Source organism: Ciconia boyciana, chromosome 18, assembly GCF_034638445.1.
Source record: "Ciconia boyciana chromosome 18, ASM3463844v1, whole genome shotgun sequence".
Classification (NCBI taxonomy): domain Eukaryota; kingdom Metazoa; phylum Chordata; class Aves; order Ciconiiformes; family Ciconiidae; genus Ciconia; species Ciconia boyciana.
The window spans coordinates 4,776,388-4,789,100 of record NC_132951.1 but is presented as its reverse complement, the minus strand read 5'-3'; the positions used below and the strand labels follow the sequence as shown (position 1 = coordinate 4,789,100).

The 12,713-nt window shown below is 55.8% G+C and overlaps 1 protein-coding gene across 2 annotated transcripts in view; it reads right to left on the bottom strand.

The window, feature by feature from the left end:
• The window catches only part of FAM163B (family with sequence similarity 163 member B), a 29,145-nt gene that overhangs the window by 2,613 nt on the left and 13,819 nt on the right, over positions 1-12,713 (bottom strand). For both annotated transcript variants that reach the window (XM_072883131.1, XM_072883132.1), the window contains exon 2: positions 146-261. In XM_072883131.1, the coding sequence (XP_072739232.1) occupies positions 146-238 (93 nt within the window). In that variant the 5' untranslated portion in view covers positions 239-261. The remainder of the gene's footprint in view (positions 1-145; positions 262-12,713) is intronic.

The following is a 12,713-nucleotide window of genomic DNA, read 5'->3' as shown; positions in this document are numbered from 1 at the left end:
CCGGCATCCCAAACTGCCCACCCTGTCACTGAGGGGCTGCTCCGTGCATGCCAGCCCTGGGACCGGCAGGCAGGGGACACCGGGCTGCCCGCAGGCTCCCCTCTCCATCGCAGCACCCTTTGGGGCCGTGTCCCCCCAACCTTACCTGGAGCCTACAGTAGCAGAGGACGGCGATGATACAAAGCAAAATGACAGTCGCTAATATTCCACCTGTGATGACCACGGTCCCGGCTGTCATCCGCCCTCTTCTCCATTAACAGCCTGCAAAAGCGAGCGCACGGGGTGACGGGGTGTGGCGGGGCTGGGGTGAGGCTGGCGTGGGGCAATGCACCGGGCAGCAGGTCCCCAAACCCTCAGCTCACCCCTGTTTGCAGGGGGGCTAGAAACCAGGAGGGCTCTGTGGGAGGTGATGGGCAGGATCGGGCCAGATCCTGGCACCGGGTGCTTGTGAAAGCCATCAGGGAGTCCCCATCCTCCCCCTAATGCCACCTTGCAGGTGCAGGGGGATAAAGAAAGCTTCGTGCACTGAGTGAGAGATTTAGTGAGCAGCAGCTCTGGGGTCACACCGGGCTGTTCTGCATGCGGGAAGGGGGACCCAAGGGAAATAAAACCTTCTGCCCAGTGCCCGTGGCACTCAGGGCACCCTCCTGGCTCCTGCCTGGTGGCGGAGAGCCTCAGTTATGGGAGAAGGAGTTTTGCAGTAAGGATTTCTGAGCTGTACACATTTTTCTCTGAGCCTATAATCCATTTTCCCCATGAAAACAATGTGGTATTTTAATTTGGAATAACTGGGGCCGCTAAGCGAGCCTTTAATGACTGCAGGGACAGGCGCTCTCCCCTCACCGAGCAGCGAGCTGGGGTGCGGGATGTGCCTGCCCACCGCAGGAGGCACCGAGCTCCTCGCCTTCGCCACGGCCAAGCCACAGTGTTGGGGGGCTGTAGGGGCACCCCGGGATGATGCTTCTGACAGCCTTGGGCGAGCTGTTCGTTCCCCCCACAGCAAGTGCTGCTGCTGGGACCAAGCGTGCTGGACATGGCAGAGATGCCATGGCTCAGCTTGGCCCCACGCTTGCATTTTGGGGTACCACCAGCACCCTTCTCTCTCTGGAAAGCCCCTTGGAGGAACCTGGGTGCTGACACAGAACTGGCAGCAGTGAAAGGTCCCTGCTTCTTGCACCGCGGGGCTCACCCAGAAGGCAGACGCTGTGCATCAGGCACAGCACGAGCTGTGCACGAGCCCCGCACGAGCCCCGCCATGCCAGCATGGGTCTTGCTCTGAGCATCTCTGCTCCGAGAGCTCGCGAGGGCTTGACCTGCTCTTCATGCTGTGCAGAATAAGGCCGAGCTCTTTGCCACAGAAAGGATGCTGGGGAGAAGCGTACCTGCCTACAGACACCTGCTAGCAGCTATGCAGACAGCGGCACTACCGCCAGCATCACTCTGCAGCTAAAGCTCCAGCAGCCCTTCAGTGCTGCAAGCGTTGGGCTGGGAACAGGAGAAGCGACATAAATTAAGAGAGAAATCGTACCCTGACCACCTACTCTACAAGCGCTTTAACAAAGCTGGCCTCCAGCTCATGCTATCAGGTTAAAACAAAAAACCAGCCGCCCCAGCCCCAAATTACTTCAGCACCCGAGGAAAAGCAACTGTATCTGTCAGGGATTTAACCCGCTTCCAAAGAAAATAAATCTGTGGCATATTTTCAGGCGCTTAATGTCCTGCTAAAGTTGGGTAAGTGCTGAATGGATAAAGCAGTATCACATTTTATGTTGCTGCTGAGCAGCGCTGTAGGAGGGACGGTAATTTATAACGACATCTGAACGCCTTCTCGCACCGCGCGGCCACGGGGCAAGCGCCGGGCCAAATCCTGCCCTCATTCCTTGGGCAAAATACTCTGAGGAGGCTCGGGGGGGAGGAACGCAGTCAGGGGAAAGTTTTGCAAAAAAATGCATTACTGATTTAGAAACTGTTTAAAGAGGGATGGAGGCACTCAGCTGCAGACCTCGGGCTGCACCGGGTGCTGTGGGTGCATGCACTGGCCTGGCAGAGCCGGCTGGAAATGCCCGTCCGTGGGTCCTTTGCTGCTCCCATTTGCAATCTCTGTGCTGCCATGGGGCCCAGGGCAGGACCGGCGCAGGACCTGGCTCTGGGGTGGCCAGGCTCAGCCCTGCAGCTTCTCAGGGACGGGCGCTGCACCCATCAGAGAGGATCAGCATCTTAGCAAGCTCCTTGCCAGCCCAAGATGAAAGGTGGCGGGCAGGGCTTGGGCAGGGAGGGCTCCCCGGCTTCCTCGCTGGTTAATTAAATGGTCACTTAACCCAGGGGGACAGCGAGGGTCACACAGAGACAATTTTCGAGGTTTCTGTCCAGCCACAGTCAGCCAGACGTGGCATCGCAGCCACCACTCCATCCAGAAGAAGACCATTTGCATTTCACTCTTTTTTCCCTCCCATAACATACTTGTCTGATTAAAGCTGCGTACCTGGAAGCATTAAACTCTCCAGCATGCAAAGGGGGAGGAAAGCAGAGCATGTGGAGGCCCATAAGCAGAACAATTCCTGTCTAGACCTCCTTTATACATTTGTTCCTAATTTCACGCTCCACAGGCTCCCAGATTCATATATTTAGTAATAAATATCCTGGTAAAAGGAAGTGCTTTGCAGCTCCGCTGTGGTCTTGGAGAAAGTATGCAGGAGCCCTGGTATTAGGAACGCAGGCACCGAGAGACGCGGTCCCAGCAGACGGTCGCTTGGCTCCTTCCTCGCCCCTCGGTAACGTTAGGAGCCCTCGAGCTACCGAGGATGCCTGAACCCCGCCAGCCCCTCTACCCCATCCAAATCCAGCCCCCAGCACGTCCTCCGTCGCTGCCAGACAGCAGGGAAGGGGCTGCGGGGGGATGTTAACTCTGCATAGGCTCTTTGCCCCCAGCCCAGGAGCCCTTTGCTGTAGGAAAGCGGTCCCCAGGGCCGCGGGGGTGACAGGGGATGGTGCGGGCAGACAGGAGCTTGGGTGCAATGCTCCCCCTTCCCCGGCACCCTGCTTCACTTTCCCAGCGCGCAAAGGACAGCTCGTGCTGCAACAAACCGAAGACAGGTCACTGCATGGCTGCTGCAGGCTGCTCCTGGATGAGCTTTTTGGTTTTACACACAATCCTGTGCCGTTTGCCTGCTTTTGCCGGGGCATCTATTGCTGCAGCTACAGCGGCACCATCCCTGCAGTGGCTGGCAAGTCCCAGGGTGTGAAAAAATGGCTTTTTCTATTCCTTGCAGCATGGAGAAGATAGAAGCAGAGCTTCCGTCGGCTCCAGCCCCAGACCGGTGGCTTCTGTCCTCACTGACACTCCTTGCACATCCCTGCCATGGCTGAGGACGCGGGCTTTGAGGTTGCGCTGCTGACTAGGAGCCAGGGCTGCATCAGCCTCTGCTCACCCCTTTGCCTGGGCACTGCCACGAGGGACTGACGGACCTTCCCGACGTGCTGCAGCATGTGGGGGAAGCTTCCCACGAGCAACAGAGAATGGGACAGCACAGAATTGCACTTGACAATGCAGAAAGGAGAAGGGGAGGGATGAGAAATCATCCCGAGTCACCCCCCCGCAGCATCTTCAACGCGGCCCCTGGACCGCTGCGGGTGCCCGGTGCAGGGAGAGGCTGCTCACAGCTGCACCTCATTCCTGGGCCGGCTCTGCGGAGACCGGCTGTGCAGCCCGCGCCTCTCGGGAGCCTGCGTGGGAGGAAGGCTCAGAGCAGTCGGGGGGGGCTGAGCGCAGCCCATCCGAGGGCTCCAGCTAACGCACGGCTAACCGTGGCTCCGAAACGCCGAGCTCCAGGTGCTGGAGCGCTCCAGCCATGGCCAGCTCCTGTGGACTGGCCTGACCCTGCCTGCCGAGGCTGTGGGAGAAGGAGACCTGGGGACTGCTAAGGAGCCCACTCCAAGGTTTCTTTAAGAGACCGTCAAATGGCCAGTTAAGCCAGCTTCTAGGATTTGCGGGTGTTAAGAATAGTCTTCAGGCCAGATCTTTAAATGAACGGGGCTTCCGCCCGTCCCATTCCATCCCATCCCATCCCCAGGGCAACACAGTCACCCCAAAGCCTTTTGCACTAGCTGGAAGTGCTGTCATGGCAAGCACCAAAAAAAGGGAGTCCTGGTCCCACTGAAACTGTGCCTGCACAAGCAGACCCTGTCTTACCTACAAAGAGCTGTAGCCCACGGTTTGTCCTACTGTAGCACTGCCTGCATCCCCCAGCAGCCCTGGGACCCGCTTCCTCCGCAGCCAGAAGCAGCACAGCCCTCTATTTAACAAGGAAGTTGGGAATTGCTCGTATTCACCTGACTCCAGAGGCTGGAGATTTAAACAAAGTAGCCAAAACCAGTACAAAACAACAACTGGCAGCACAGACATGAGTGCTGGCAGGATTGCTCATGCCTGGTACCCCAGCACTGGAGCAGGCAGGAGCTTGGACCCCAGCTATAATAAACACACAGCCAGAAACACCCCACGCTCGAGGGACACAGCTCAAATCTTCTGCATGAGACCTCTGGCCCCCATCCTAGCTCTTCTGCTGATCACAACAGTGGTCTCACATGTGCAGAGGGGAGCGGGGATCAGCTCTGCCCTGCGCTTCCAAATGGCCAAGATGGAAAAAGGAGAGAAAAAAGGAAAAAAAACCCACCCCGCCCTTCCCAGGGAGCAGAGGAGGCCAGCACTGTGTCCTGAAGTAACACCATCCTGCCTCGTCTTGGCTCTGCTCTGCACTAGCACATCCCTGGCCGTGCTGTGTGCTTGGCCGAGTCGTTTCTGCACCGAGCCCTGCTGCCATGCGTGGGTGTCCTCCCGCACCCGGGAAGGGCCTCTGAGGGGGGAGCAACCCCGCACGCCAGCACGGCCCCCCCGGGCAGGGTCCCCATGCTGCCGGCACTGACCCTCCTCCAAGCATCGTGTGCAGTGGCTGGTGGTGGGTCAGCTTGTTTGGGTCGCTGTGGGGAGAAGTCCCAAGGGAGGGACCTCAACGGGGAGGACGTTCAGGTTGGGAAGATTAAGTCCTACGTGGGAACTGGGCGTTAAGCAGCTGTGTACAGGGGGAGCATGAGTCTGGCCCTCCGTGGTGGAGGGTCACGAGCGCTGCAGGTCTTGTCCTGGGTGGGCAATGCGGCCGTTTCCCAGCTCATCCCTGCACAATGAACCCTGATGCCAACACTTCTGACCAAGCCTCACTTCACAAGAAAGGAAAAGAGCTCAGCAAGAGGCCGGGGAAACAGGAGAGCACGCGATTGATGCCGGCTCTCCGAGACGCCGCTTCCCCGAGACACGGGGTCTTGCTGCTGCTGCTGCTGCTGCTTTCCACCCCTGCTCCCCCAAGCAGCATTCGGGGCCCAGGACCTTGGCCCAGAGTAACCAGAAATCACACTATAACAAACTGGCTGGGGCAGAGGAGGCTGGATCCGAGCCCTTGATGCTGCAAAGTTTCAGGGTGAGCCTGGCTTACACTCCCCTGTTGCCCCCCCCAGTGCTACCTAAGTGCCACGGTTCTGCCCAAGGGTAAACTCCGGCATGAAGGCAAGCCACTGCCCGGCCAACGGCCACCAGCCTGGGAGGTGGGAATGCAGCAAATAAGTTAGAAGCCAAAAACAGTTTGGTGGCAAATGCAGCCTTATTTCTGCATTTCCCCCAGTTCCTGTAATCCTACCCAGTCAATGAATAAGAGCTGGGCTGCTAGGAACAGCCGGGCAGTGTGCCAGCAGAAGACTTTGCATTTACGGAGCCAGCGGACAGGGCAGCTGCCAGAAACACAGGCGGAGAACGTGGCTTTCCATATGAAAAACACTTTAAGCAGAAGGCCTGCATCACTTTTGTTTGCTTTCTCTCTCTTCCTCCTGACGGCAGCACTCCTGGCCTGGGGGCTGATGCTCTGCGTAAACAGCGGGGATTTAAACAGCCAGGCTCGATGGCGGGTGGGCTGGGGAAGGGGCGCATGGGGGCTCAATGCCTGCGGACCCATCACTTCGGCTAGCCCACCTGAGCACTCCTCAACACGAGACATGTCTCAGCAATCAACGCTTCCCCATCTCACCACAAGTGCATCCTGTGTGGGACCCCCCCGTATCTCCAGGCTCCCCATACTCCACGTTTCTTTTGAACATTTTATGAGCAGAGGGCACTTAACTCCCTGCTGTCCCCTGTCTGGAGAACGCTACTCACAATTTACCAGCCTGCTCCATAGCAGACGGGTTCTCCTGGGTGCTGGAGATGGCTCGGAGATCCCCGCAGCCCCATCCTCCCACCTGCACCCACCAGGACCACGCTCGCCCCCATCTCTGCTCGGACACCGGCCCTTTGCAGCGTGGCTCCTGTGCTCAGGGGCAATGCAGAGGTCAGGCTCTTTCCCTACCCTAAAAAGGGGGGTTTGCACCGCTACTGATAGTCCCTGGAATAGGAAGGATTTTTGGAAGTGAGTCTATGGCTCATCAGAGAGGGCTCCACCGCCTGGGAGATGCAGCCGGGTCTGGGCAGGCACTTGCAGGCTGTAACTCTGCGGTGGGCTTTTAAAGGACAAATCAGAACAGGGAGCAAAACCTTTCACACCCACCTGAAACTGCATGGCCCTTTCTGGTGGCCTTAGAGCAGTTACCTGGTTTGAAGCCAATTAATTACAGAGGTCACCGGTACTCTTACAGAGGTAACTCACAGCTGCCTGTTCAGCTAAGGCTGCAGTGACCCATGCAGTTTCCACCCCAGTTAAGCACCCCCAGCCCTCCTGCCCGCTGGGACAGACCCCGATACAGCTCCCACTGATGTCCAGACCCGGAAAAAAACACATTTCAAAGGCAATCTGTACACAGTGCCTGATAAATTATTCAGCAGATGGCACATTGCTGGAATAGTGCTGAGCTCTGCAGAACAGGATCCCAGCCACCTCCAGGCTCCCGCACGGCACGGGGCGGCTCGGGCAGGGCTGGGACAGCAGCTCGGGGCAGGCTCTGCCGGGGACCACGGCTCATGGGGTGCCTGGGAACGGCCAAGGGCAGGAGGACAACACCATGGAAAGGTGAGAGCTGGGGTGCGAGAGCCCTCTCCACCCGCAGGCACTGGCTCGGTGCTCTCCCGTGCCGGTTTTAGTGCCCTGGCAGTGAGAGTTAAGCCTGGAGGTACATCAGGCTAATGCAAGATGAGCATTGGGACGATACGGGGATGTATCCCCCGTATTTGCATCAATCATAGCCCCCGATAAACTCCTCCAGGGGACTGGAGGGGCTGGGGACCGTTCCTCTCCTCTCTGCCCATTCTCAGCTCAGCCCTTTACAGCCAGAAATGCTCCTCCAGCGCTCCTGCAGTAGTGCCGATGCTCAGGCTGAGATGGGGAACGGGGACAGCCAAATGTCACGGTGACCTGCTCCTTCTCTCTGCTCTTATTATCATCTGATATAACGAATTATAATAACAATATTATATGTCATCAAAACCCAGAATTTTATAATCCAAAGTGTTGTGTGAAATATCGCACGGCAGCCCAAAAACTCATAGAAAAGCCCCTGCTTTTCCAAGAAGTTGTATAAGCTTTGTCCATATGCTGAGGACACACCGTATTCGTGTCCCTGCCGGTGTCCCTGCTAGCGGTGGCACTGCCAGAGCAGCCAGGCTGTACTCCTGTGCGAGAGCAGCTCATCGGCAATGAAACCCAGCAAAGGAGGCCCAGGCTATTCGGGAGATAGATCATACAGCACCAGCCACTCCAAATTTCAGGTCTTCCTGAAGCTCATGGGACAATTAGGGAACGCCTCCCACCAATTACCATTATTAGTTTTTAAAGCAGAGATTGGCACTTAGTGAGCCATCTGAATTTTCAGCACACTTACGCAGGCTGCCTTCAAAGCGCATCGATCTAGGGGATGCCTGCCCCAGCGGCGTGTGAGAGGGAATATGTGTTCTCGCAATAATGAGGCAATAATGTCATTTAATACAACCAAATCACGCCTAATGAAAAATAATATTTGCACAGCTCATCAAAGTGGCACTGAGGCTTACTAAGCAGAACTCCAGGCATGAATTTAAATGACTGCAGATGCTAAACAGAGCGCAGTGGTGCTGCTGGGGAAGGACGGGGGGAAAACGCTGAATCACCCGGACGGTGTGTGCGCTGCCCTCGGGAACATCCCCTTCCAGTGCCCCTGGGGCCATCCCAAAGGTGCTATCTCTGTCCCAAAGGGACAAGGGAAGGTGTCTGCAGACACTTCAGCGTCGCCTGGACTAAAGCAGGGTATATTCACCCTGCTCTGCCCTTCTGACGCTCTGTAAAACTACACATCCTATAAAGCACCGATAGGGATGCTATCGATATTGATAGGGATGCTGGCAGCACTGCCCAGCCGTGCATCCCCGCACACCAGCCCTACGCTCGCATCAATCCAGGAGAGGTAAACCCAAAAAACAGGCCCAAGGAAGGAACCGGTGCAGACGTGATGGACTCGCCTCCGGGTCGACCCCGCGCTCGGTGAGCTGCCGCAGCAGGGGCTCGCAGCCAGCCGGTCCCTGTCAGGATTTGAGAGCTGCTGTCAAACCACACCAGAGGGTTTTACCCTCCCCAATCCCACCTTTCACTGCCCAAACAATCACACTCTGCTTAAGTACCAGGAATTATTTCCATACATCAGCTGGAAAGCAGGCCGTAATCCCAAACACACATAAGCAGCCTAAACTCCTTCAAAAAAAAAAAAAAAGGAAAGAAAAAAGAAAGACAGGCTGTCTTTCCACCCTGCATCATTTAATCGCCTCTTGAATTATGGTTTAGTCAGCCTGAGATATTAGCATCAGAGAGAGCAGGTTTTGGTATTAGCAGCTTGAGATAAGCTACCGCAATCACTGCTGAGTGGGAAATAAGTCAGAGGGTGGGGAGCACCCACCCACCCCGGGACTTCTCCTTAGCAGGGCAGTTTTGCAGGCTGGAAATGTCCCCTGGCCAACCTGAAAAGCTTGGGTTAGCTTACTGAGAACTAACGATAAATCTCACTCCTGATCAGTACTTTTTCCTGCAATTCTCCGAGCAGGCATTGCTCCCTCTCCATCACTGTCCCGCGGGAGAGCTCACCGCAGCCCCCCAGCAAGGCACAGTCTGCTGGAGCGCCGGCAGAAAGATCAAAAAGCCTAAATGGTCAGAAAATGTTTCTGAAATGATGCACCAAAGGTGCATCAAGAAAAGAGAATGCAGAGGTGCAAGAAAAAAAGAGAATTTGTCCTTCTGAAAGAGCAAGTCTTTCCAGAACTGCTCCATTCACCTGGATTTTGAAAGTTCCTCAGGCTGAACACCAGGCCCTGCTGCCCGAGAGCCTGACACAGCCAGGGGAGCCCTGTGGGACCCGGTGCCTTACACCGATAGCTCACACCAGCTTTTCCGCTGTCACATCTCCCAGCAGATGCCTCGAGAGCAGGGTTTCGTGGCTCAGACGGGACTGCTGGGGTATGCGGATGGGAAAAGTCGCACAGAGCCGCCGGCTGAGCTCTCGGCAGATTGCAACCCTGGCTGGGAGCTGGAGCTGCCTCCTGGCCCCAGGGGCACCGACACTGCAGGAGGGATGGGTCCGGCACTCCCATCCACGATGGTCCTGGGGACACAGCTTTTACGGGCCAGGGACACTGCGCAGAGGGAGAGCAAGGTCTTGGAACCCTCTGATGGCCCTGCAAAGCAACAGGAGCGGCAGCTCTCATGGTGGCCCTCCCAGCAGCGGCTGCTTTAGCTCCGGGGATTTGTTGGCTCTGGCCGTGCCGTGGCATCTGCATGGAGCTTCATTCTTATGGGAAGACATTGCAGCAGCCTGCCTGGGGGAGATGGACTGAGTCAGCCCTGCTGGGATTCAGCCCTGTGCTGTTAGAAACACCACGTGCTTCAAAGCTTGTGTTTGCACCCTTTAGCTTTTGCCTCAGGCAGCCACAAAGCCATGCAGAGCCCCGCGCAGCACCGTGAAGAGCAGCAGCCAATGCAGCCAGCCCCAGCTGCACATTCAGCCTTTGCACAACATCTGAGCTAAAGCCCTGGTTCAGCCCAGGGCCTCCGGCCCCTGCTCCTGTCTGGCTCTGGCAAATGAAGCAGTGTCATGCCCGAGAGGGAAAGCATTGCTATGCCAATACCCATTTTACAGACAGGGAAACTGAGCCTCGGGGTGGTTAAGGCTCTGCTTTTGAAGCTAGGTTGCTTGAAATCTATCAAATATGAGCCCATTTCCAGACTAAGGTGGCTTCCCCCAGGCCAGGCACTGGGTAAGCGGCGAGCTGGGATCAGCTCCACTCTCCTTCCACCCCCTGCGCCGGTGACTGGGAAGGATGAGTCCCCACACCTGACCCAGCGGCCCCTGTCCTGAGACACCGATGAGCCAGCGATCCTGAGACGCAATGAGCCATCGATCAGGGGCTGGGGAAGGAAGGACACGTACAGTGTACGTTTCCAGTAAGCAGTAAATCCAACGGCTTTGCACTTCCAAGAGGTATGAACAGAGCTCCGTGGGACGGGAAGATCCTTGGCAGATTAAAGTCTTTGCGAGCTGCACAACTCGCTCTCATTTGCTCAGGATTCACGGACCCAGACTGGGGTGGAGGCAGCAGGGAGCACCATCTCCTGGGTGCTCATTAAATGCAGCAACCCAAGAGCTCCAGGGACCCCCCCATCCAGCCGCAGTAATGGGCAGGAGGGGGACCAGCACCCCTCTGTCCTCGCCCCCCCAGCTGCGGGTGGGTGGCTGATGGCTGGTGACACCTCCAGCAGCCCCACACTGTCCCCCCAGCACCCCGCTGTCACACGCCGTTTCCTGAGCCGCCCTGGGCTCCGGCTGTCCGTGCAACCCGCTTATTCCTCAACAGTCCCCGCTCCTCTGCCCTTGTGACACCGAGTCCCTGCAGTGTGACCTGGGTCTGTGCTTCCAGCCCCGGCTGCTGCGTGACACCGGCTGACTCCCGGGGTGCTGCCCAAACAACTGCGCAGGCACCAGCAGCCCCACCTGGGATCTCCAAAGAGATAAATGTTCCTGCCTTAAAAAAAAAAAAAAAATCACAAAAATGGGTAGGGAGTTTCCATAGCTACAGCTTTACATTGCTCTGGCAAAGGCTCAGGTTCAACCTGTGTGACGAGAAGCAAGCAGAGTGTTTTTCCCCCCTCCAGCCCAGCAAGGTAGCATGGTGCATGAATAAAGAAGTGAAGAGGAGAAAGAGAGCTCAGTGATTTTGGAAATAACACGTAAATGTTAAGGACTGGCACGTGAGGCTCCCTGCCCTGCCTGACCCATCGCTTGTGTGGGGCACGAGTTGCATTTGCAGGTGGGAAGGGAAGGAGCCCTCCCAGCCCCCCTCTCGTCAGCATGGCCAGCGAGACACGTACCTTCATGCCGCTTGACGTGGTCAGAGGCCAAAAACTGCTTCGTTTAAATTACTGCCTGCGTGGTGCTCCCAGGGCTGGTGGTGTGGTCTAAGCCCAGCCGGCAACTAAGCTCTACGCAGCCGCTCGCTCACCCTTCCCCCTGCCCCGATGGGATGGGGGAGAGAATTGGGAAAAAACGTAAAACCCGTGGGTTGAGATAAAGACAGTTTAATAGGACAGCAGAGGAAGAAGAAATAATCATAATAATGATAAAAGAATGTACAAAACAAGTGATGCACAATGCAATTGCTCACCACCCGCTCACTGATGCCCCCAGCCCGTCCCCGAGCAGCGATCGCTGCTCCCCGGCCAACCCCCCCAGTTTCTACAGTGAGCGTGAGAGCATATGGTATGGAATAGCCCTTGGGCCAGCTTGGATCAACTGTCCTGGCTGTGCCCCCTCCCAGCTCCTTGTGCGCCTGGCAGAGCATGGGGAGCTGAAAAGTCCGTGACCAGTGTAAGCACTGCTCAGCAACAACTAAAACATCAGCGTGCTATCAACATTATTCTCATCCTAAATCCAAACAACAGCACTGTACCAGCTACTAGGAAGAAAATTAACTCTATCCCAGACGAATCCAGGATAGCTGGACTTCCAGAGAGATGGGGAGCCAGCACAAGCAGTGAATCTGCAGAGATTTAGTGCTGCTGCCAACGCAGAGTCACTGTCCATGGGACATGGGGCTTGCCTTGCTTCGTATCCGTGCCTTGAACAACGTAACATCACACACTTGAGGCTGGTGTCAGCACCGCGCTCCTGGGGAAGGACACGCACATTTGCAAACCGCTCTGATCATGAACAAGAGGGAGATGAGCTTCCTCATTGCTTGTGACCAGGAGTTTTCCTATAGGCGGTAAAATCTCCTTATGTTATCCTTTTTAATAAGGATTTATCATTGCTGCATCAGGGGAATTAATACAGACCTGTCTGAGAGGGTAATTTTCAGATTCTTGGCAACTTACACTGAACCGGTTCCAGTAAATTTTCCTTTTTTCCTCACCTTAATTCTGTTACAGCTTTTCCTGGGAGATGAGAGAGGGAAAGATTTAACTCAGAGGAAAAAAAAAACCCTCAACAACAAAATCATAAGCAAAAAAGTGGAAAAGATAAAGTAATTCATACAGCTCAGCCGACAACCATCATTAGGCGAATAAAGAAGCAGAGAAAACCTTCACACAAATTGCTCTATCAAAACCATGTGGGCTTAACAGAGCTGCTGGGATCAAATGTTTGAAATATTGACTGTTCCCAGGGACAGTACCTTTCAGAAATCAAAACACGTGATGGATCTTTTTGCCTAGCGTCAGCATTAG